The 24,580-nt window shown below is 40.5% G+C and overlaps 1 protein-coding gene across 6 annotated transcripts in view; it reads right to left on the reverse strand.

Moving 5' to 3' along the window:
• LOC125443375 (protocadherin gamma-C5-like) overlaps positions 1 to 24,580 on the reverse strand; it is a 373,248-nt gene that overhangs the window by 289,535 nt on the left and 59,133 nt on the right. Inside the window, exon 1 of one of the 6 annotated variants that reach the window (XM_048515424.1) lies at positions 16,419 to 18,913. The exons of 4 other annotated variants lie outside the window; for them this stretch is intronic. In XM_048515424.1, coding sequence (XP_048371381.1) covers positions 16,419 to 18,824 — 2,406 coding nt within the window. In that variant the 5' untranslated portion in view covers positions 18,825 to 18,913. Of the gene's footprint in view, positions 1 to 46; positions 2,804 to 16,418; positions 18,914 to 24,580 lie in introns of those variants that run through there. One more of the 6 variants, XM_048515420.1, reaches the window with a different exon arrangement.

Consider the following 24,580-nt stretch of genomic DNA (forward strand, 5'->3'; position numbering starts at 1 on the left):
AGGTTACAGATATACAACAGAAACTGTTTCTGAAAAGAAACCTTACCTGGTCATCATGCTCCACCTCAGTATTTAAAGTGTCTCCTTCATTGCCTATAAAAGGCACACCAGATTTGTCACCACGAAGTACAATGTCTGCAATCTGAACATTGGGGGTCAGAAACGTCAACTCATTTTTCCTGGATTCTGAGGACAGACAAACCTGGTAGGAATAAGGCAAAGTCCCTTCTTCATAATTAGGTGGAAAGATGGCACCAGTCTTTGATGGAACAGGAGCAAAGCATGGCAAGAACCTGGGATTCCCCGACTGTCGAAGTTTCATTAGAATGGCCAGAATCACCGTCAAAAGGAATAAGAATGAGATCAAAGCCAAGGCCAGCACCAGGTAGAACTGCAAATCAGACTGATCGTCAGGGATGCCGGATTGGTTTTTCATTTCAGGAAGGGCCTCCTGAAAGTTCTCAGCAAATACCAGGTTCAGGGTCACAGTAGCAGATAGTGATGGGTGCCCATTATCCTTCACCAAGACAATTAGTCTTTGCTTCACAACATCTCTTTCCAAAAATGTTCGCGATGTTCTGATCTCACCAGTATGGTGTCCAATTGTGAAGAGCCCTGGCTCAGTGGCCTGAAGCAGGTGGTAGGAGAGCCAGGCATTGTGTCCGGAGTCAGCATCCACTGCTACCACCTTGGTCACCAGGTAATCTGCCTCAGCCGAACGAGGAATCATCTCAAATAAGGCTGAGCCTTCTGTCCCTTTGGAGGGGTAGAGAATCTGAGGGCTGTTGTCATTCTGGTCCACAATAAACACTTTCACTGTGACATTGTTGCTGAGAGCAGGAGAACCTCCATCTTGGGCCTTCACTTGAACCTCAAAATCTCTGAATTGCTCATAGTCCATGGATCGTTGTGCATATATTATGCCGGTTTCAGAGTTAATAGAGATATATGAGGAGATAGGCAGTTCTTTGATGTTGCTATTAAGGATAGAGTAAGAAATTTTTGAGTTGTGATCCTGATCCAGATCTGAGGCTTTGATACTGAAAATGGAAACTCCTGATGGGTTGTTCTCTTGCACATAAGCTGTGTAAGAGGGTTTCTCAAAGGTAGGCGGGTTGTCATTAACATCAGAAATCTTCAATGTGATAGTTTTTTGCGTCGATAGAGAGGGAGTGCCTTTGTCTGTTGCTGTAATTGTGATATTATACTCAGCTGTATTTTCTCTATCTAGAATACCCGCTGAAATAAGTTTATAGTAACTATTAGATGTTGATATTATTTTAAAAGGCAAACCATTTTGCAATTGGCAAGTTACTTTTCCATTTTCCCCAAAATCTCTATCATTTACATGGACAACGGCAATTAATACTCCAGATGCAGAATCTTCAGGTATTGGGCTAGATAAAGAGACAAGGATAATATCTGGGGCATTATCATTCTCATCTGATATCTTTATTTCAACATTGCAGTGTGCAACTAATCCACCTCCGTCTTTTGCTTCTACTGTCATGGTGTATGCATCTGTTTCCTCAAAGTCCAAGGTTTCAATAACTGTAACTGTCCCATTTTGTGGATCTAGCAAAAACATTTTGCGAGCACTTTCAGTGATGCTGCTAAAGCTATAGCTGATTTGGCCATTGGAACCTTCATCTCTATCACTGGCTTTCACTTGTACCACTGAAGATCCTTGGGGGGCATTTTCCTTCAAGCTAACCTTGTACATTTCTTGAGCAAAAGCAGGGGTGTTGTCATTGGCATCAATGACATTAATCCATATTTTGGCTGTCCCTGTTCTGGCCGGCTTCCCTCCATCCTCAGCATGAAGGGTTAAATGGAAACTGCTTTCACTTTCCCGATCCAACTGTTTATTCAGTACCAATTCTGCATATTTATTCCCATCTTCTCTCTCTCTAGTTTCCAGTGTGAAATACTGATTGGGCATGAGCATGTAATTTTGGAGAGAATTTATTCCAACATCTGGATCTTCAGCATACCCAAGAACAAACTTGGCTCCTGACAAAGTTGATTCACTTGGTTCTAACCTGATATCTTCATTTAAGAAACGTGGTGTGTTATCATTTATATCCTGGATTGCTACAGTTACATGGAAAATATTCATGGGATTTTCAACCATGACTTCAAAATTAATAAGGCAGAGTACAGCTTTGCCACAAATTCCCTCTCTATCTATCCTCTCATTCACATACAGGTTTCCATTTTGTGCACTGACAGTAAAATATTGCTTCTTACCTACAGAAAGTACATGAAGATTGCGAACTGCTATTCCTCCAGTATTCAGTCCTAAATCTTTGGCAAGATTTCCCACAATGGAACCCTTTTCAATTTCTTCAGGGATTGAATACCGAATCTGTTCTGTGGCAGTCTTGCAGAACAAAGACAACAATAATAGGAGAGGTACTTGCCTTCTTAACCAAGTGTTCTCTCTGTGGCTTCCTTCCATCCCAATTGCTGCCTTTTCTCATTTATTTTGGTCAACTGACCTGTTTTAAATCCTCATCAGAATGCAGTTTAGTGTGACTGGTTTCTTCTTAGTTTGTATTTCTTGAAGTGGTTTCCTTTTTCCCCCCAGGAAAGACTGATGGAAAGCTTCGGTTGCCTGCTGTTTTCCTGGTCTGTTATCCACAAATGAGCAAGCATGCAGAATCATTCAGTGGAGTTTAGCTCCATCGTGAGAAGTACATTGGCCAACAGCGGCACTCTGAGCCTCAAATGGAGAACTGCAATTGTTATCTTCTTTTTATGGCAAATGAAATGGAGAGGTTTATTCCCTCGCTCAAGTCTATCAAGCAGTCAGCATTTTCAAATTCAATATGGGAAGCCTTCACTTGTGAAGAGCATCTCTCCATTCACTTCTGTGTTTGTTTTATCATTATTAAAATTAAACGACTCCACTCCTTTGAAATCACATTATCAGTAGAGAAGAACTATATTGGGCATTTCTTAAACTCTCAGATTCTGTGCACTGTGGAGTTTTTGTTTGTTTGTTTTTTAAGAGAATTATCTTCTCAGTGTGGACAGAAACAATTCCCAGTGAGGCTTTGTAAATTACTGTAAAAGGCATAAAAACCAGATTTATGCATGTGTTCTGACTAGATCAAACTAGATTTATGCATATAAAAAAGCCATAGCTGGTTTAGATGATATGTGTTGACAGGGGTGGGACTCTGTGACAGGAACTCACACAGCCTGCTATGATTTTGGGGAACCAGCTTTGTTTTAAACTGCAAATATTCCCCTCAGTTACCTGGTGCTCTTAAGGTAGCAAGCGCAGGAATGGGTTCACTGCCATGAGGTAAATTTTGTGGTGCACAAGTAGAATATGGAGATCACTGAGGCAGGATTAGTTCGTAAACAACCTCAAAGATTTATTTACTTGCAGGCTGATTTCAAACAAACCAGCAGCACAGGTCTCCAGATAGAGGAGAAACTTGTCTGAGGCACACGAACTGCCATCTCCCTGAGGCAAATTTGAACTCAGCTATCTCCTGCTGTGCTTCCCTACAGCATTCTATCTCCCTTTTGAAATGTGACTGGATGCTGGAACTGCGTCCAGCTCCTATAGGCTTATCTGAATGGTGGCTTTCCCCCTCAGGGGCAGGACAGTCTCCTGTCTGTCATAGATACCCTGAAGTAAACACTGAAATTGTAATGTTTTTGGAGTTAGTGGCAAAAAATCCAAACTTCACATACACGCTACAGGGGTCAGTGCTATCAGTCACAGACCAGGAAAGGGATTTGGGCGTCTTAGTTGATAGTTCCATGGGAATGTCAACTCAATGTATGGCAGCTGTGAAAAAGGCAAACTCTATGCTGGGGATAATCAGGAAAGGAATTGATAATAAAACTGCAAAAGATTGCATCATGCCGCTTATATATAAAGCTGTAGATGCGACCACACTTGGAATACTGTGTTCAGTTCTGGTCACCAAGACATCTCAAAAGGATATTGAGGAAGAGATGGAAAAAAAGTGCAGAGAAGGGAACTTAACGAGATGATGATTGCAGGGGACTGGAGGCACCTTCCTATGAGGAAAGGCTGCTCCGTTTGGGACTCTTTAGTTTGGAGAGGAGACGTCTGAGGGGGGGGGATATGATTGAAGTCTATAAAAAAAATTATGCATGGGGTTGAAAATGTTGACAGAGAGATATTTTTCTCTCTTTCTCACAATACTAGAACCAGGGGGCATTCATTGAAAATGCTGGGGGGAAGAATTAGGACTAATAAAACACTTCTTCACGCAACGTAGTGATTGGTGTTTGAATATGCTGCACCACAGGAGGTGGTGATGGCCAACTTAACCTGGGATAGCTTTAAAAGGGGCGTGGACTGAGTTATGGGGGAGAAGTCGAATTATGGCTACAAGTCTTGGTCCTCTTGGATCTGGGATTGCAAATGCCTTAACAGTCCACGGAGTGCTCGGGAGCAACAGCATAGAAGGCCGTGCTTTCTTACATCCTGGGCATATGTGAACTCCCAGAAAGGCACCTGGACTGGAGGGCCACTCTTTGAGTAGCAGAGAGCTGGACTAGATGGACTCTGGTCTGATCCAGCTGGCTTGTTCTTATGTTCTTATGTTCTTTAGAATGATTTTAACTGTTATTTATTGTTTTATTGTGGGCTTGATTTGTTGTTATTGATTTGTACACCGCCCAGAGCCCCTAGGGGATGGGGCGGTATATTAAGTATGAGAAATAAATAAATAAAATAAAGTACCTCTTTTGATTTCAGAGGACTTTTATTGCACTGTACTGAACCAGAGTTTCTGAGCCATAATTCTGATTACAGACTATGTAGTCCTTTTCCTTGGTTTACAAGAATGTCTTGTCCTGCTTATGTAGTGATGAAGAGGGAGCTTTAAAGAGTGAGAGAGTGGAAAGAAAATTGCATGTTCTTCAGGTATTACTTCATATGTAAAAAGAGTGTCAATGAAAGAAAAGCAGGTTACATTATGTAAATGGCTCCATGTCTTTAACTGACCGAATATTGACTATCTCATGAGTGTAAATATAATTTCAATTAACTTTATACATAATTTTCCCCAATCATCATCATCAGTAGTTCTCAGACCAGTAGATGAGCAGATCTCAGACCAGTAGATCAGAAGTCTCTCTCTCAGCATAACATCCCTTGCATAATTATTCATTGAGAATAAATTGTGTGTGCATGGGGGGGGGGTCTTCACTGAAGAAATACAAGACCACAATGTTAAACGATCTTGACTATAGCAAACCCTTCAAATGTCAATTTCATTGGAAATCACTGATATTTTGTCAAACATCTTACACAAAACTTTCCCATTATTAGACAGATATTAGTTCAGCATTAAACTAAAATAAATAAACCAGAAATTTTGTTACAGAACAAATTAATTCGTACTCAGTTCCTTGTTGAGATACTTATCCAAACTCTTCTTTTCCATCGAAAACTAATTTGGCAAGTTAATAGAATTCTAAAGACTGGGTTCCTAGATTAAAATTATGAAATGTTGGAAGTAGCACTTCTCAAGTCACCATGCGTTACTATTATCATACTTCACAAAGAGCAAATCTACACATTCAGAAATGTATGTGGCACAGCATTCCTATGACTGCACCGCATCAAAATATAGATAGATAAGTCTTATACTGAATTCCCCTAATAATAAAAAATATCCTAATGCTAGCATGTGAAAGAGGATCACAAGCGACAACACCTTGGCACACGTTTTTCATGTTCAGGGAATGATTAAATATGCACATTGACTTCTGCAGTGGTACAATCATAGACCTTGTGCTTTTCTGAAAACATAGATAAGTTGAAAAACATATCCTTCAGATAGGTGGCAGATAGTGTAAGGTCTTGTGAGTAGCACCCCCATTTTAAATCTAGGCTCATTCCGCACATGCAGAATAATGCACTTCCAAATTGCTTTCAGTGCTCTTTGAAGCTGTGCGGAATAGCAAAATCCACTTGCAAACAGTTCTGAAAGTGGTTTGAAAATGCATTATTTTGCGTGTGCGGAAGGGGCCTTAGATAGAAACAGCCACCTGTGATAGTACCAGACATAACATCAATATCTTCCTACAGCAGTCTCTATAAACTCTCCATCATGAATCTGCCTTATAATGAGTCAGCCCTTGGCCCATCAAGTATTGTCTAATCAAATAGCTCTCTACTGTTTCAGGCAGCGGTTCTTCTCATCACTGACTGCTTGGTTCTTTTAACTGGAGGTTTCAGAAATTGAAATACATGCCAAGCAGAATGCTCAACCACTAAGCTACAGCTCCTCCCCATCCTTATAGTGTGTGTGGTGTGTGTGTGTGAGAAAGAGAGAGAGAGAGAGACAGAGACAGAGATTAACATGCATACATACATTTTGAAAAGTCCTTCATTTCTGCACATTACTTTCACAATTAAGCATATTCAGATAAAGAAGAACGTACTGAGTTCAAAGTGCTGGACGAAAATGTATTCAATAAATATTAAGATAAATAATAGCCTGAAGGTCTCATGGACGTAAATGTCTGGATTTGTCAGGCCTGTGCAAGACGTGAATACTGTATTTTTATTTATTTATTTATTTAATTTATTTATTATTTTACTTTTATACCGCCCTCCCCCGGAGGGCTCAGGGCGGTGCACAACAACAATAAGACAATAAATATGTCAGACATTAAAATATTAAAACAGTTTAAAAGCAGCATTCGATTTTGATGGTGGGAATTCCCCTGTCTTTGATTCCCCCTTCCCCCAGTGGTGGGATTCAAAAATTTTAGTAACAGGTTCCGATGGTGGTGGGATTCAAACAGTGGCGTAGCGCCAATGGGGCTGGGCAGGGCATGACAGGGGCGTGGCCAGGCATTCCGGGAGCGGAGCATTCCTGGGCAGGGCTGTGGCAAGGATGCAGGGCGCGTGCATCCCAGGTGCAGTTCCCCTTCGCCCCGCCTCTAGATTCAAATAATGACTGTTTAAAGTATTTAAAAAGCAATATACCGAAAGGTAGTGTATTATTTCTTTTTAATATAATTATATTGATTGATTTTAAATAATAACATAAGTAAGGAGAGAAACCAAAAACTGTTTACAATTGTTCAACATATTACAAACATATCTAATTTTATAACTCTCTCAACCCCCCCAACTAAAACATCCTATATTGCCTCCCTCCTTCCCATATTTCCCTCCCTCCCTACTTTCTACTTCCCCTTCAGATTCCTATAACTACTTTATCTATTCCACTTGAAAGAAAACTAACAGAGGGGGAGATCCAAAATCCTTAGAGTAAACTCCTCTCTTTCCAATATAAATTTCAAGGGAAAAAAAGAAAATGAAAAATCTTTACCTATAATATTTTCCCAACCTTTATACCAATGAACCAAAAAAAGAGAATTACTATATATTGTATTATTTCATACAGTTCATACACATGTGGGGGTGCCATGGGGGGCAGGGGGCCGCAGGAAGCCCTGGGGGGCAATTCTGCATCTCCCACTTGACGAGATTTGTTGTACCCAGGGACAGAGATTACCCCCTTGTCCCTAGTGGAGTTAATCATTAATAACCGGTTCTCTGAACTGAGAAAATTTTAGTAACCGGTTCTACTGAATAGGTGCGAATAGGCTGCATCCCACCTCTGCCTTCCCCCCACCCCAGTATCTAAGACTTCTTACAACTGGCCATAAGCATGCTTATATGTTAGGCAGACCAAATGTCCTGTCAACTGCAGAGCTCAGGTGGTAAGTCACAAAACTCCCAATTTCTGACTGTTACTGCTGTTGCGCATCTGGATTACTAGAGAACATGGACACTCGCAAATTATTCTGTAATCAACGGATGATACTCTGGATCATATCTATCCTGAGTAAATATCAGCTACCTGTCAAATACTGCATGATCTCTTTTTTGCTGGCAGACACCGGAAATAACACACTGGCCCTTTCCGCACAGACACAATAAAATGTTTTGAGGCAGGAAATAAAAAGTGTCCTCCATGAAGGAAACTCCAAAACATTTTATTTGCAGACTCAAAATGTTTTAAATGAATGCCCTTTTAAAATGATTTTTTAATTGAAACATTTTGAAAATGGCTTCATTTGGCTGTCCGGTCCCTTTAAGACATTTCCCAAGTCCCTCTGCCTTCCCTGCACTTTCTTATCGGTGCCATTTTCTCAGTTCATTCCTTGCCCCTTGCCTTTTTTCCCCTGCAGGTTTCTTTATTGGGGAGAAGCAGAGAATCAACATTCTCAAACAAAAAAGGGGGAGGAGGGAGAAATCACAAAATGGTGACCAGGAATTGTTTGGAGAGGGTGAGAGCGGACACACATCATGGTAAAGGGGGGAATGAAAATGTTTTACAACTTTTGGAGGGATTTATGTGGAAAGGGCCACTGTGTTGTCAAATTTCTGGCACTTGTGGTTTTCTCCATGCCATTACAGATGTGGGTGTTAATTTGACACACTGTATTATAATATTTGTGTGATGCCAGACGCCCGTTATTATTAATTATTAACTATTTATTGTGGATTGCTGCTGCTATAGTTTTAAGATTTGTATTTTAATTGGGGTTATTCGATTTGTTTTATTATGGTTGTTTTCGTTTTGTTGTACACCGCCCTGAGCCCTTCGGGGATAGGGCGGTTTATCAAATCGAATAAATAACAACAACAACTACTACTACTACTACTACTACTACTACTACTACTACTACTACTACTACTACTATTATTATTATTATTATTATTATTATTAATTGTTTTATAAAAGGAAAGCATTTATCATGATGAAATAATTATCCCATATCCTGTACCACTTAACTCATACAAAAATATTCTTAGCTAGAAGGCCACTGAGACTTCAGAAGTATCCACAGAGATAAGACCCGCTAAGAGAGCTACAGTTCCTACAACAATATATTTTAAGCCAATTCTATGTTTAACTTTGTACCATCAAGCCGGACAGAAAGTTTCAGCAAGTTAGTGATCCTTTATTGGAAAAAAAGAAATCTCTTTTTATTAGATAGAATGATAAAAAATAGAACCAAGAACAAATTAATCCTAAAAAAACTGAAAAAACATATGCCAGAAAAATCAAATCTCCTAACATTTCTCAATCGTAATTGAATATATGAACTTCAGATCAAATCACAGTGCAAATAACTATTTCACAATGGTTCAAGGAAGCTTTGGAAGCTTTGGAAATACACCCACACACACAAATCTCACCTACATCCTTATGACAATCCTTTTCCAGGAGCCTGACTAATTCTCTGTGTGATGCTTTTTATAGACAAAGTGGAAGCCACTAGCTTAGATAAATCATTCTAAACTTTATCATGTCGTGATTCAATAGATTAAATGATTGGTTCTCAAAATGATTTTATAACACGTGTACTGAGATATATCTGATAATGCTTGCTAGCTGCTAAAATAAGATTTAAAAGGCTATATTTAGCACTTTATTAGTAATTAAAAAGTGATTTTTCCCCTTTTAGATACATCAATTAGATTTCAAAGATAAAAATCCTGATGGGTGGTTAAAACAGCTATGAGAAATACATACACACATGTTTAGCATGTATCTCATGACAATAACATATTTATTAAACACCTGAAGACAAATGTGTGGACTTATTTTGCTTAAGAGTACTATGTGTGAGCAATATAAGAAGGTTGGTGGATTCTATTTTAGCTGTGATGGCTTATCAGTCTACCCAAGTCACGTGAAGCACGGCACCATGAAGAACTGAACAACTAGGTACAAGAAAACCGCCTGAGATTTTTTTATAATGTATCAAAAATCATTAACACTTTTGATTTCCATACTTTTCTTTGGTGTGTAAAAGTAATATCGAATACAATGTCCCACCATAGTTCTAAAAACAATTCTCTCATATTCATTTTTTTGCATAAGCAGCTTACCTTGTCACCATTCTCCATCCCGGAATTTAAATGGTTTTGTTCGTTACCTGACAAAGGTGAACCAGTTGCATTGCCGCAAAGAAAGTTGTCTGTAATCTGAATATTGGGGGTCAGAAAAGTGAGCTCATTTTTTCTGGATTCTGAGGACAGGCACAACTGGTAGGAATAAGGTAAAGTCCCATCTTCAAAATTTGGGGGGAAGATAGCTCCAGCCTTTGAATGGGGAACGGGAGCTAAACACTGCAGGAACTTGGGATTCCCTGATTTTCGAAGCTTCATCAGGATGACCAGAATCACTGTCAAGAGGAACAAGAACGACATCAAAGCCAAGGCCAGCACCAGATAGAACTGCAGATCAGACTGATAGTCAGGTCCACTGGATTGGTTTTTCATTTCCGGAAGAGCCTCCTGGAAGTTCTCAGCAAAGACCAGGTTCAGGGTCACAGTGGCCGAGAGAGACGGCTGCCCATTGTCCTTCACCAAAATGACCAGTTTCTGTTTTGTGGCATCTTTCTCCACAAAGGCTCTCGCTGTCCTGATCTCACCAGTATGAGAACCAACAGTGAAGAATCCTGGTTCAGTGGCTTGAACAACATGGTAGGAAAGCCAGGCGTTGTGTCCAGAATCAGCATCCACGGCTACTACCTTTGTTACTAGATATCCTGCTTCAGCCGAACGAGGTACCATCTCAAACAAGGCCGAGCCCTTGGCTTCTTGTGGAGGAGACAGGATCTTGGGACTGTTGTCATTCCGATCCAGAATGAACACCCTCACTGTGACATTGCTGCTGAGAGGGGGAGAACCACCATCTTGGGCCTTCACTTGAAGCTGGAATTCTCGGAACTGTTCATAGTCGAAGGACCTCTGGGCATACAGAGCTCCAGTCTCAGAGTTAATGGAGATATATGAAGAGATGGGGAGCTCTTTGATGTTGCTGTGGAGGATGGAATATGTGATACGTGTGTTTTGGTCCGTGTCTGGGTCTAAGGCTTTCACACTGAATATGGAAGTTCCAGCAGGATTATTTTCTGGTACGTAGATAGTATAGGTCATTTTTTCAAAAGTGGGGAAATTATCATTGATATCAGAGATCTTTACTGATATTATTTTTCGGGTGGAGAGAGGGGGGATCCCTTTGTCAATGGCCATGATTGTAATATTATATTCAGATTTGTTTTCTCTGTCTAAAGAACTGTCTGTTTGGAGCTTGTAGTAATTATTAGATGATGGAAGAATGTTAAAGGGCGAATCATTTTGTAGTGTGCATGTAACTTTTCCATTATTACCAGTATCTTTGTCATGTACGTTGATCAGAGCAATTAAAGTTCCAGGCAAGGAATCTTCAGGAACTGGGCTGAACAGAGAGACAAGATTAATTTCTGGGGAATTGTCATTCTCATCGACAACTCTTATTTCAACTTTGCACTGAGTCTCTAATCCACCCCCATCTTTTGCTGCTATTGTCATAGTGTACTCTTCACTTTCCTCGAAGTCCAATGTCCCTGCAAGTGTAATTGTGCCATTGTCTGCATCCAGGCTGAATTTCTTGTTTGCATTCACTGGAACATTGCTGAAGTGGTACTTGATCTGGGCATTGGAACCCTGATCTTTATCAGTTGCAAGAACACTGAGTACTAGGGAGTTAATGGGAGCATTTTCTCTCAAACTGACCCTGTAGACCTCTTGGGTGAAGATGGGTGGGTTGTCATTAGCATCTGTGATGTTGATGCATATCTCTGCAGTACCAGTTTTTCTTGGTTCACCCCCATCTACAGCTGTAAGAACCAAGCAGAAGGCCTGTTCTTTTTCTCGATCCAGTGGTTTCTGCAGAACCATATCTGCAAATTTATTTCCATCTTGACTCTCTTTAACTTCCAAAGTGAAATACTGATTGGGGCTGAGTTGGTAACTCTGGAGAGAATTCATCCCAATGTCAGGGTCTTCTGCTTTCCCAAGGAGAAATTTGGTGCCTGGCAAACTAGATTCAATAATTTCTAAGTTGACACTGTTCTTTAAAAAATGTGGATTGTTATCATTAACATCCTGAATTGCTACAGTTATGTGAAAAATATTCAAAGGATGCTCAATTACTGCTTCAAAATTCACAAAACAATGTGGATTTTTACCACAAATACCCTCCCTGTCTATTCTGGCATTTACACAGAGGTTTCCAGTCTCTGTGTTGATACTGAAATATTGTACTTTAGCCATAGATACAGCATGCAGATTGCTCTTTGCTAGTTCTCTCACATCCAGTCCCAAATCCTTGGCAAGATTCCCCACAATTGATCCCTTCGGCATCTCTTCAGGGATTGAGTAACGAATCTGCTCTGAAGCAGCCCAGCAACACAAAGACAATAGTGAAAGAAGACGTACTTGCCTTCTGAGTATCCAACAGTCCCCTTCATACCTTTTGTCCATCTGGCTCTGTAAAACTAGTTTCTTCTTCTGTTTCTTCTGAAGGGGACAAATGATCAGCAGGATAAAGATCCTCAATAAGAAAGAATAAGCTCCTCTTTTTCTTAATCCGTGCAACCACGAGAATGTCGTTCTTAGCAAGGCTACTGTTTTTTTCCGTAGCTGTGCTGCATGAAGGGAGGAGAAAGGGACTTGTGGACATCTATCTAGGTTGGCCAACAGTGACACTATGAGGCTCAGACACGGAACTGCAAGAGAAGCCCACACATCCTAGTTGAAATATGTGCTTAAAGTGAATATGTGCATTGTGGGAATGTTAAAAACAAACAGGTTTTAAACGTATGTGAAATGTGGAGACCACACATCTTCACTACACCTTACAACAGAGAAACTGTAGAAATCAACAGCTAGAACAGTGAAACAGTAAAATTAGAAAAGTATGTTTTTCTTCTTTAGTCCTATAATGTACTTTGTATATATTTTCCTAAATCCTTCTCCCTGCAATATATTCCTCCATCTCTGGTCTTCCACTAATATTTTGCTGATACTTAAATTAGTATTTGGATAAATGTTGGCTTTCTTTATAAAGCTGGAGGGAAACACATGTTTATTCCCACAGTTCTACACACTTGTTATATTTATTTTCCTTATAGAGATCAACCTTTCTACCAAAAGCAAATATTTTATAGGCTTTGTTGGCCAAGGAAACTTCATGCCTGAAACACGCTTACCCACAATACATTTATTGGCCTTTCAAATGTTACAAGAATATTTTCTGGGGCGGGTGGGGAGTTTGCCCCTCAAGTTTCACTGTACAATGCACTGCTAATAACTATTGCAAGCAACTGTCTTTGAAAAGTAAACAATGCCTTAAAACCTACCTAGCCAGGTGTGCTGAATACTGTAATAACAACAACCTTAAAATGAATTATTCCAAATCAAAAATCATGTGTTTTGCAAGCTCGTGGTGCCCTTCTAACTGGACGCTGAGTGGGGAAGCACTTGAGCAGGTTAAGATCTTTAAATACCTGGGCTTAAATTTCCATTACAGAGCAGGATGGTCCTCACACAGGAACAGAATAGTTGCCACCGGTAAAAACACAACCAACGCTATCTTGCGTTTCTATTACAGAAAGGGTCGCCAATTTCTTCCTGCAGCCCTTAAAGCATTTAATGCAAAAGTCTCCCCGCAACATTTATATGGTGTTTCTTTATGGATCCAATTCTGGAATAGAAATATCAAATGGATCAGTGGTGGGATCCAAAAATTTTAGTAACAGGTTCCCATGGTGGTGGGATTCAAACTGTGGCGTAGCACCAATGGGGCTGGACAGGGCACGATGGGGGCGTGGCCGGGCATTCCGGGGGTGGGGCATTCCTGGGCAGGGCTGTGGCAAGGACGCAGCCGCTGTGCCGGTCCTTGGGCGGGAAATGAATGCACGCAGGCGCAGGCTGCCACGCACACCGGTGCACCTCCTGCTAGACTGCTTCAAGTTCTGCGAGCTACTGCTGAGAGGAGAAGCGTAACTAAGGCAAAAATCACGTGGCAAAATCACCAATTAGTAACCCCCTCTCGACACACACAAATAATTAGTAACCTACTCTCGGGAACCTGTGAGAACCTGCTGGATCCCTCTGAAATGGGCCCAATCTACCTTTTTGTATAAAGTATTTGGAGTGACACACTCTGTTCCCTCTGCTACCGTGTGCCTAGAAGCTGGACATTGTCTTCTGGAGACCAGGGCTTGGTGTATAACGTTCAAGCACTGGATCCAACTTTGCTTCAGGCATGAGAACATGAGCCTCATTGCCCAGGCTTTAACTTTTCTGCATGCTACTGAATGGTGGGCCCACATAGAAGCAAAGCTCCATGCCTTGAGCCTGCCTCCTGATGTTACAGCCATGCTCCCTCCCAATGAAATGTTCTCCACTACAAAATCTAGACTTTTTGAATTACCGGTAGAACATCAGGAATTGAGGGCTCATTCAAAGAGGTTCTGCTCTCCTCTCTCCCTTGGCATCCCATATGGCTGCCTAGGCATGGCCAGATATTTGTTCGCTCTTTCTGATCTGGAGAACCTATGGGCCTTCACTTTGACCAGATGCAATGTGCTTCCTTCCACTTTGAGGGATGGAAGAGCCTCCAAAACACCCAGTAGTGAGCGTTTTTGCATCGGCACGCTGAAAACTGCAGAAACTGTACACCACGTTCTGTACTATTGCCTCCTTCATAACTGGGCCAGAACAAAGTTCCTCTCAACCTTATCGATGGGCTTAGAGTGGACAGACCAGCAGAAGACAATTTATATGTTAAACAACGAATCCAGCGATGTTCTAGAGCAAACGGCCAGGTTTTTATGCAAGGTCATAAAAAAAATCTTAATTTTGCTTTGTATTTTGTCTTTTAATTTTTTTGTCTTTTATTTTAAATCTTTGTACTATGCCATTGAAGGTTATCTGTTATCTAAAACCTATCTATACACCACATATTAGTTTTCTTCCTCACCATAATGCTGATTGCTTACTTTCCTAATGCATGTCACTATATCGGAGATAATTTCTCTTATTTTTGCTATTTCCAAAAGAATCAAGCTTATCATCCCTATCTATGGTGATCTGCCTGTCCAATTCCTGCCTACTAGTTATGGCCTACATAGTCACTGACCAGGCCTATTTAACCACCCTCACCCCAACATCATGAAGCGGGACAAAAATGGCATCCCCATGAGTCAATTGAGGACAGCTTGCAAAATTCTTGTCCCATTGGCAACCAGCTAATCCTGTGATGCCTAAAGAGAGGTCAGGTGGTCAGCCGTCAGAAGCAAAAAAAACCTTCTCCAAATAGGCACAATCAAAACATATAGAAGAAGTCATGCCTCTTAACGGGCAGCCTTGCTTTTAAACACCAAATGGGGCTTCCAACCTCCTTTGAATTCTCAAGGGTGGAAGAAACTTCTTTCCAAGAATTCTACCTTTTAAAAAAATGCAACGACGAAGCCTGCTTGACATGACCTTTTACTGGATGATGAAACAGTGAAAGAAGGGCTGGAGAACCTCCAATCTTGCCCCCTGCCGCCGCCCATGATGCTGAACCTGCATGCCCAGCATTGGAATAGAGAGATGCTTTCCTGTGTGTGAAAACACCTGCAAAACCCATCCCTTCCCTCTATTCACTTAATAGTGGGATGGAGTGGTGATATGTTTGAACACAGTCTCTGAAAGGAACCCCAGCACGGGGAAGTTGCTGTAATGTGATAAGAACATAAGAAAGAGTCCGCTGGATCAGACCAGAGTCCATCTAGTCCAGCACTCTGCTACTCGCAGTAGCCCACCAGATGCCTTGGGGAGCTCTCATGCAGGATGTGAAGGCAATGGCCTTCTGCTGCTGCTGCTGCTGCTGCTGCCAAGCACCTGGTCTGCTAAGGCATTTGCAATCTCAGATCAAGGAGGATCAAGATTGATAACTATACATCAACTTCTCCTTCATAAATCTTCTCCTTCATAAATCTCCTTCATAAATCTTTTAAAGCTATCCAGGTTAGTGGCCATCACCACCTCCCAAGGCAACATATTCCAAACACCAATCACATGTTGCATGAAGAAATGTTTCCTTTTATTAGTCCTAATTCTTCCCCCCAGCATTTTCAATGGATGCCCCCTGGTTTTAGTATTGTGAGAAAGAGAGAAAAATTTCTCTCTGTTAACATTTTCTACCCCATGCATACTTTTATAGACTTCAATCTTATCCCCCCTCAGACGTCTCCTCTGCAAACTAAAGTACCAACTGTCTCCAGGTTGCTGATTTATGCTTTCAAATCACTGACCACACTAGATATTTTTTGTGCCTTACCAGTACAAGAGAATAGAAAATATATAAACTTTTGCACATTCTGCAACAACACTGCTTTTCCATGTAGTATTAAGGAACACAGAATGTACATAAAGTGAATCTGTTTAAAAACGTTTTATCTTATCTTATCTGCTGCTGAACACCAGAAACTTCATTAGAAATGAACACCATTCTGGAGATTAAGAAATTAAGATATTATTGCGACACGTACATAATATATTTTCAGCTTACCTGGACAAAGACCTGATTCCCAATATCAACGTCTTCGCCAATGAGGATGGGGTCTTCTATCTGTTCATCAGTTAGAGTATTGGAATTATCTGCTTTGGAAAACGTGTATTTGGTTTTCTTAGAGTCTGTGGTGAGAGAAACCTCTTGGCAATAGGACTGAAGGAATGCTCGGACTCCATCAATCCCCACAAACTGGGAAATTGGGACACCGCTGAAATTCACACTCCCAGAATCATATAACTGAGAATTCCTCCATTTGTGAAGTCTGAGTGCCAGTAACACAAGAAGGAAAGCAAAAAACAAGCAGGAGACAAAAGCCACAGCAACCACCAGGTAGAAGGTGAGGTCTGATTGTGGGTCTTCAGGAGCTGAGATGCTGCTCAGATCTGTCAAGACATCAGGGATACTATCAGCCAGCACCACGGTGACCATGACTGAAGCAGAAAGAGAGGGTTGCCCATTGTCCTTCACCAAAACCACCAAGCTTTGCTTGAGAGCATCCTTGTCCAGAAAGAAACGGGCTGTCCTGATCTCCCCAGTGTGGAGTCCTATGGTGAAAAGACCTGGCTCTGTAGCTTTGAGTAATTGATAGGAGAGCCAGCCATTCTGGGCAGAATCTGCATCTACTGCCACTACCTTAGTGACCAGGTACCCAGGCTCCGAAGAGTGAGGGGCCAGCTCTACTCCAGTGGAACCATCAGTGGGGCTAGATGGGTACAGGATCTGGGGGGCATTGTCATTCTGATCCAGAATGAAGAGAGTCACTGAGACATTGGAACTGAGTGGTGGGGAGCCTCCATCTTGAGCCTTGACCTGGAAACGTATCTCCACCAAATCTTCATAATCCAAGGATTGCAGGGCATAGACAACTCCACTCTCAGAATTAATGGAGAGATAGGAGAGGAAGGACTCACCCATCTGACTTTCAATGATGGAATAAGTGATTCTGGAGTTCTCCTCCCAATCCGGATCGTCTGCCTTGAGTGAGAAGACAGAGGCTCCTCTTGGGTTGTTCTCCATTAGGTAGCAGGTATAGGTTGCTTCTGTAAAGAGGGGAGGGTTGTCATTTGTGTCTAAAATATCAAGCAATAGTGTGCAGCTTGTTGAAAGTGGAGGCATCCCTTGATCAGTCACCAAGATGATGATATTGTAAAATGGCGTCTGTTCCCGGTCCAGAGCTCTCTCTGTCATCAAACTGTAGTAATTATTGAAAGTTTTCTCCAGCTGAAAAGGTAGGTTGTTATCAATGGAACAAGAGATCTTCCCATTGGTTCCCGAATCTTGATCTTGTATCTTTAAAAGGGCAATGACAGTCCCTGGTGGTGAATCCTCAGATACTGAGTTGATATGGGAAGTTACTTCTATCTGGGGTATGTTGTCATTCACATCAGTAACTGCTATCAGTACTTTGGCTCTGTCAAACAACCCTCCTCCATCCTTTGCTTGTACCTCAAATTCAAAAAACGACAGCTTCTCATAGTCAAGTGTCCCTGCTAATGTTATTTCACCTGTTGAGGAATTTAAGATGAATATTTGAGAAGCAGCTTCTTCAACTTTTATGAAGGAATAATTTAACTCTTTGTTGATTCCTTCATCCTTATCAGTAGCCGTAACTGTGCAGACAGTGGATCCTTTCTGGAGATTTTCTTTGACACTTGCTTTATAGACAGGTTGACTGAAAATTGGTGCATTGTCATTTGAATCCAGAACAATGACTCGAATTCGAGCAGTTCCAGATCGAGTTGGATTGCCCCCATCAGATGCTATAAGGATCAGTTCATACTCTGACTGCTCCTCCCTGTCCAGGGTTTTTTCCAGAACTAGCTCTGCATGCCTGGCACCATTTTCTCCCATTTGAACAGCCAAAGCAAAATGGCTACTGCCAGTGAGCTGGTAGTTCTGTATGGAATTTATGCCTAGGTCTGGATCCTGAGCTTCAGGCAGAGGGAACTGAGATCCTGGGGTAGAAGTCTCACTGATAGACAGTTCCTGCTCTCCAGGTGGAAAGGAGGGAGCATTATCATTGACATCTGTAATTTCCACTTCAACTGCATACACTTTCATTTTATTTTCAATAATCACATCACACTTCAATAGACACTTCTGTGTTCTGCCACAGATTTCTTCTCTGTCTATTCTTTTTGTGGTGTATACATGGCCACTTTCATAATTCCAAGCAAAATATTGGATCTTACCTTCACAATTAATGCGGACTTTGTTGCCTGTTTCTTTTATGTCTATTCCCAGGTCTTTTGCAATATTCCCCACCAATAATTCTTTCTGCATTTCTTCAGGAATTGAGTAGTGGATCTGCCCAGAAACCTCCAATACTGTAATCCCCATAAACAAAATCAAGCATCTTCTGGCTGAATGCTGGGATTTTTCTGTTGTTCTCATCTTCCCCATTTCACAAAGGCATTTAGATTTTATTTTTGGCTATTTGTTGCGAAGGATTCCTGTAAATATTCTGTTGCAGGCTGCCTTTCTTTGGTTTCACACCAGATCTGACTGTACAAATCTGATCTCTCTCTTTTCGTAATTGAGCAGCAAGGCAGGACTGGATGCATCTCTGTAGATGGGTGAACAGTGGCACTCGGAGGATAAACCAAGTACTGCAGAAACTTTAATCAAAATTCTAGTTTTCTACTTTCTGTTACAAAATGTGTATGTATCATTGGGACAAATACTTTCTTCATGCCCAAATTATGACAGGTGTATTTTTAATGATGACTGGGTTAAAAATAACTACGAAATGAAGAGGCACCATTTTTCTCTGATGCTGCAAACAGATGGAATGTGGTGCATTTGGTATTCCCGTATGCTTGCGTCATTTAAATGCTATTCCACCTGTGGGGATCTGCTCACGGAAAAGTGGCTGCCACGTGAATCAGGCAATGTAAAGTAGTGTAGTAATCCAAGACGAAATGAAGATGTGGCTAAGTTTCTAGCAAAGGCATTTTATCCTAATGTTCTATAATGTTTTAAATATGTACAGATGCCAATAAAGGTCATTTGAAGTTTGAAGTAGTGTAGTACCCAGGTGGGGCTAGGACTCACTGGTAGACCACAGGTTTTGAACAAATTAGGACAAAATGCATAACAATAAAGACATTTTTTTTACAAAGTTACAAAACAAAAAAACATACATGCTAAATTGTGTATAGGAAGAAAGAAAAGCAAGCCTCTAATTTTTCACTACCTGGCAGGCTAAAAATCAGACCGCATGCTCTTTGTGCAGATGAAGAACCATGACTTTCTTTACAGCTTCCAATGCACAATCAAATCTAGTAGTTCTGAAGAAACCCAAAACTATTTCATTTCAAATTTTATAAAGAATTAGTAACTAACTGCAGAGTTGAATGGATGAGAAATATACCAAATGCGCATAGAGAAAAAACCCTGCAATAGCTCAGTGTGCCACACTGGAAACTTAAACTTTGTACCTAGTAGCCTTAAATGCCAATGATTTATAATTCTTTCTCATTATAGTTAATGAATTGGTATATCAAAGGGTGGTTATAATAGATCCTGATTTCAGCAAGACATCTGGCTAATCCCAATTTCACCATTCTGTCAAAAGGTGAAAAATGTTTATGGCTATTAAACAAGGCATTAAAAAGCTGAGAGATCATCTTCTTTTAAAATTTCAAGAAAAATGACAAAAGCAGGCAGCAACGATGCTTTAGCAACAAACTATCCTAGGCCCGCACACACAAAATAATGCGTTTTCAAACCACTTTCACAACTGTTTGCAAGTGGATTTTGCCATTCCGCACAGCTTCAAAGAGCATTGAAAGCAGTTTGAAAGTGCATTATTCTGCATGTGCAGAATGAGCCCTAGTTTGGTGTATGAATATAGACTTGGGGGCATATGACATTACTCTCAACTAATTAGCGTGAGGGGAGACACTTTTTGTTTCCGGCAGAGCAGCAAAATCAGTGGGCTGGATTTTGTCCTGTGGGTTATCTTAGTATTTATGTGAGCCCACTGAATGAAATTGGCTAAGTTGTTGGGAATTGCTGGGGACAAATGCTATCATTATACAATTGATATCCAGCTCTATATTTTATTAGTTAAGCCTCTAAGTGTGTCACTCTTTGCTTTGAACTGGTGCTCTCAGAGTATGGTCAAGTGGCCCTTTGGAGGAGAGCAGTTTATTAAGTTGAACAAACAAACAAACAAACAAACAAACAAACAAACAAACAAACAAACAAACAAACAAACAAACAAAATAAAACTAGCTGAAGCTGAGTCCAGACAACAGGGAGATAATGCCAGTTGGGAAACAAATTGGTACAGTAGCCAAGAGAGCCTTCTATCAGTTTCATTTAATTCACCAGTTCTCTTTGGTAGATTCCACATGGGCCGAAAACAGCGAAGTGCAGTTGATGTAAATGGAAACACAGCTGCCCTGGGGCGTTCACATGGCTGAAGGTCCTGTGGTCAGCATGCAAAACAGCAGGGTCATGGGCCTTCGCATGGAGGCGTGGCGGGGTTCTTTTTGTTGGGCATCCATTCCTGCGTAGTTACGCAGGAATGCGCACATGAACTCCCACAGCCATGCCGGCATCCCACGAGACCCCAGTATGACCCTGCGCACCTGCGTGGCTATGCAGAAGTAAGCTGGAAATTTTTAAAACTGTAAGCGTGGCCAAAGCAGAAACACCCCCTGCCTGGCCATTTGCTCCGCACCGGTTGCAGAATGGCGTTTTTGAAAATACTCGCTCATTTAATGAGTCACATATACGCCAGTTTAGGGAAAATAGAACATCGTGCATCTGCTTCAGCAGTGGTAGCTGGGCGAAGTCCTTCCCCAAAATAGTGCTTTTACTGTCCTCATGCAGCTGATTTTGGCCCATGCGGAATCCGCCTTTGTTAAACTCATACAATCTGGCCATGTTGATCCATGCATTTGTAACCCTTACGTAGGTTTACTGTTATGCAATATCTTGAAGACAACTTGGAAATAATAGTTGCTTCAAAATCCAACCGCCCAATCATAGTTAGAGGTTAGCCTATGTGAACACATTCCGCCTATTTTAAAATAGCTGTCAATTTGTTTCAAAATCAGTTCAATGTGCAGATTATAATCTTTAAAGCCATTTACAGCCCAGAATCCACATGTTCAAAAGGAGAGTTTTTTCCCATATGCCCCCAAGTCCCAACCATTTTAAGGATGCACCCTGCTAGTTCTTCAGCCACTTTTGGGTGGTTTACCTGGTAGTAACCAAAACCTATTCTTTTCCCATTATACCTCCCATCCTATGGAATAGGCTCACTGAGAAAGTGAAGGTAGCACTGTTTCTAGAAACATTCAGGAACTGCTATACGGCTATATTATTTGCTATTAACTTTTAACAAAATACAAGTTTCTAACAAGATACAGGCTGCAGGTATTGGGGGTGTTATTTGGCAGTTTAATGTGTAATTTAAATTTGAGTTTGTAAGATGCTTTGAGCCACAGAGAATGATGGGATGTAAATATTTTAATAAATGATTCTGGAAAGCTAGCAAATTATGGAAATTATGTAGTAATGGAGGGATTTGAGAGCAAATTAGGTTGTCGCTTTACCAGATAAAACAGCCGCCCGGCCCCACGCCAGCGGGCCGGGCTTCTTACCCATTTAAAGTTTGAGAATAGGTCGTTTCGGCCCCAAGACCTCTAATCATTCGAAATTATGTTGTCTTTCCAGTGTACCTCACATTTTTTCATATTTAAAGAAACGTTTCAGACACCAAAATATTTCCACTCAAGCAGATAAATACTTGGAAGTTTTTGTATTGTTGCTTTTTGAGATAAATGGAAGATAAGTAGCTTCTGTCTAAAGGGAAATTTTAAATAATCTCTCTCGATACTTACCTATTTTTTCATAAAACATTTTGCTCCAACCTGGAATATAAAGGCCTTCTTCAAACCGTAATCACGAATAATTAATTCAAATATGTACTCTCTACCTTGCAAGTCTATGAAAATGAATGCCCCAAACCTATCAATATCACCAGGATTATCCAACAATTAAAACAGCATTTTTACCTTTACAGAGTGAATACTTTTTCTGACCAACATATGTGCCAGTGCAACCATTTATAATAAGTCACACATACACAGATATGCAATCTATTGTTTAACATACAGAGATGGGAAAGAGTTTCCCCCACATGCAGCAAGGCTCGTTGACTATGTTTCTACTGATCAAGCATCAGTTCCACTGAAGGCTCAAGGCTACCAAGAAGAAGAAGGTATTTACAATATGTCCCCCCTAGCCTGAGAAGAACTGCACATAAAAAAGGCTGTATGGATGGAGCACTACTGGATGCAGCATCTTGTAGATCAGAAAGCATCAAAGATGTACATTATCATCACAGAAATTAACAGTAGTTATTATTATTATTTACTTGTCTGAATACCCCACTCTTGCCTACTGAAATGGACTCAAAACAGCTCACAACATACTTATACAATTACCTAAAATTCCATATAGCACAATATAAAATAGTAATCTAATAAACTGAATATAGATGGCATTAAAAACTTAACCAATGACTTACCATCCCCTCCCAATTTAATGAAAAGGGGGGGAGTTATGCAATTTATTTAATTTTTTAATTCACAAACATCTTAGCAGACAATGGTGGAAGCAACTGTAACTTTTAAAGCAGCTAGCATCTTGTGCAGCCCCCAAGAAGTCTGCACCTCAGTTCAAATGCTTCAAATTCAGTTATCCTGAAACCCAATAAAGTTCTGCATCATGTTAGTTCACACCAGTTATAAACTTCTGCTGCAGTATAGTTGGGAATAACACTAAGCAGGTCTACTAAGAAGTAAGTCTTATGGTATTCAGTGGTGATTATTCAGAGGAAAGTCTCCTTAAAATGCAGCCATTGTGTATCAAAATTAACTGGAATTTTTATTCAAAGTTGGAATCTAGTCCCAGGAAAGTGCTGTCAGAATTGCACTGTAAACTCCTTGAAAAGACCTGACAAGACATGCTTAAGATTGCTGTCTTAGTACCATTACAATAATAGTTAATGATGATTATGATATTAAGGGAAAAAGCTAAATGCTACTTTCACAACTAGAGAAAAGGCCTTTGATTACATAGAATGGGACTTTGTATTTTAAACAGGCTGTTACAAAGAGAAAGAATAGCTTCTAGAGAATTGGGTATGGATGTTAATAGATAAGCTCACAACATACAAGTATATGTTGGAAAGAAAAGTCTTGCCTTAAGACAAGTCTGAAAAAAGTTGTGTCCTTTGTACAACTCGCTAAATGAAGTTAAGGATAAAGGGGTAAAATGTACATAGATATGTTCTTTTTTCCTTGTATAATGGGTACATAGGTTTATTTTGCTGTTTTGTAATTTGGACTTTTTGGCATTTTATTGGTACAGAAAAAGCCATCGATTGTATAGAATGGGATTGTCTCATTCAAACACTTTCTGATTTTGATTTTGGGCTAGCTGTTTAAAAACAGTTCCCTCTGCTAGGGGGGGGGGTGGGCATTTTCACCTCACCTCAAAAAACAAATCAGTGCATTTTTGGTTGATTCACAGCAAAGCTAGCAGCAAGGGTATTGTGCCCCTACAGGCTTAAAACATGACTTCCAATCTAACACTGATTACTGTTCCATTCTAACATAAATTACTGAATTATTACTGGACTTGTAGACTGTACAATGTATGCCTTGCATATCAAAATGAACCCAAAAGGATACAAAATAGCCCTTTTTGGAAATGAGTCAGATTCTGTTGTTAAGATACATTCAGCTTGGCTGAAATCTAATAAATTGAATTACACAGATTTATTGTATTTATTTATAAATATTTATACCCTGCTTCATACCAAAGTCTCTAGGCTGCTTACACAAGTTAAAAACAATTTTAAAATCACAATTAAAACATAATCAATTATAGCCATTACAACAATAAAAATAGCATAAAATTAACCCCCAAAGCCCATTTCCCCACTCTCCCCCCCACACAAACTAGCAGCTGTAGAGGGGGCTAGCCAAATGCTTGGGTGAAGAAAAGGTCTTTGCCAAAGGTCTTTGCCCATAAAGGGCAGGCACATGGCAAATCTCTGAGGAGAGACTATTCCAGAACCTGAGGGGCAATTACAGAGAAAGTCCCCTGCTGCATGCCCCGTCCCCTGTGTCTCA

The sequence above is a fragment of the Sphaerodactylus townsendi genome, linkage group LG14 (genome assembly GCF_021028975.2).
Source record: "Sphaerodactylus townsendi isolate TG3544 linkage group LG14, MPM_Stown_v2.3, whole genome shotgun sequence".
Classification (NCBI taxonomy): domain Eukaryota; kingdom Metazoa; phylum Chordata; class Lepidosauria; order Squamata; family Sphaerodactylidae; genus Sphaerodactylus; species Sphaerodactylus townsendi.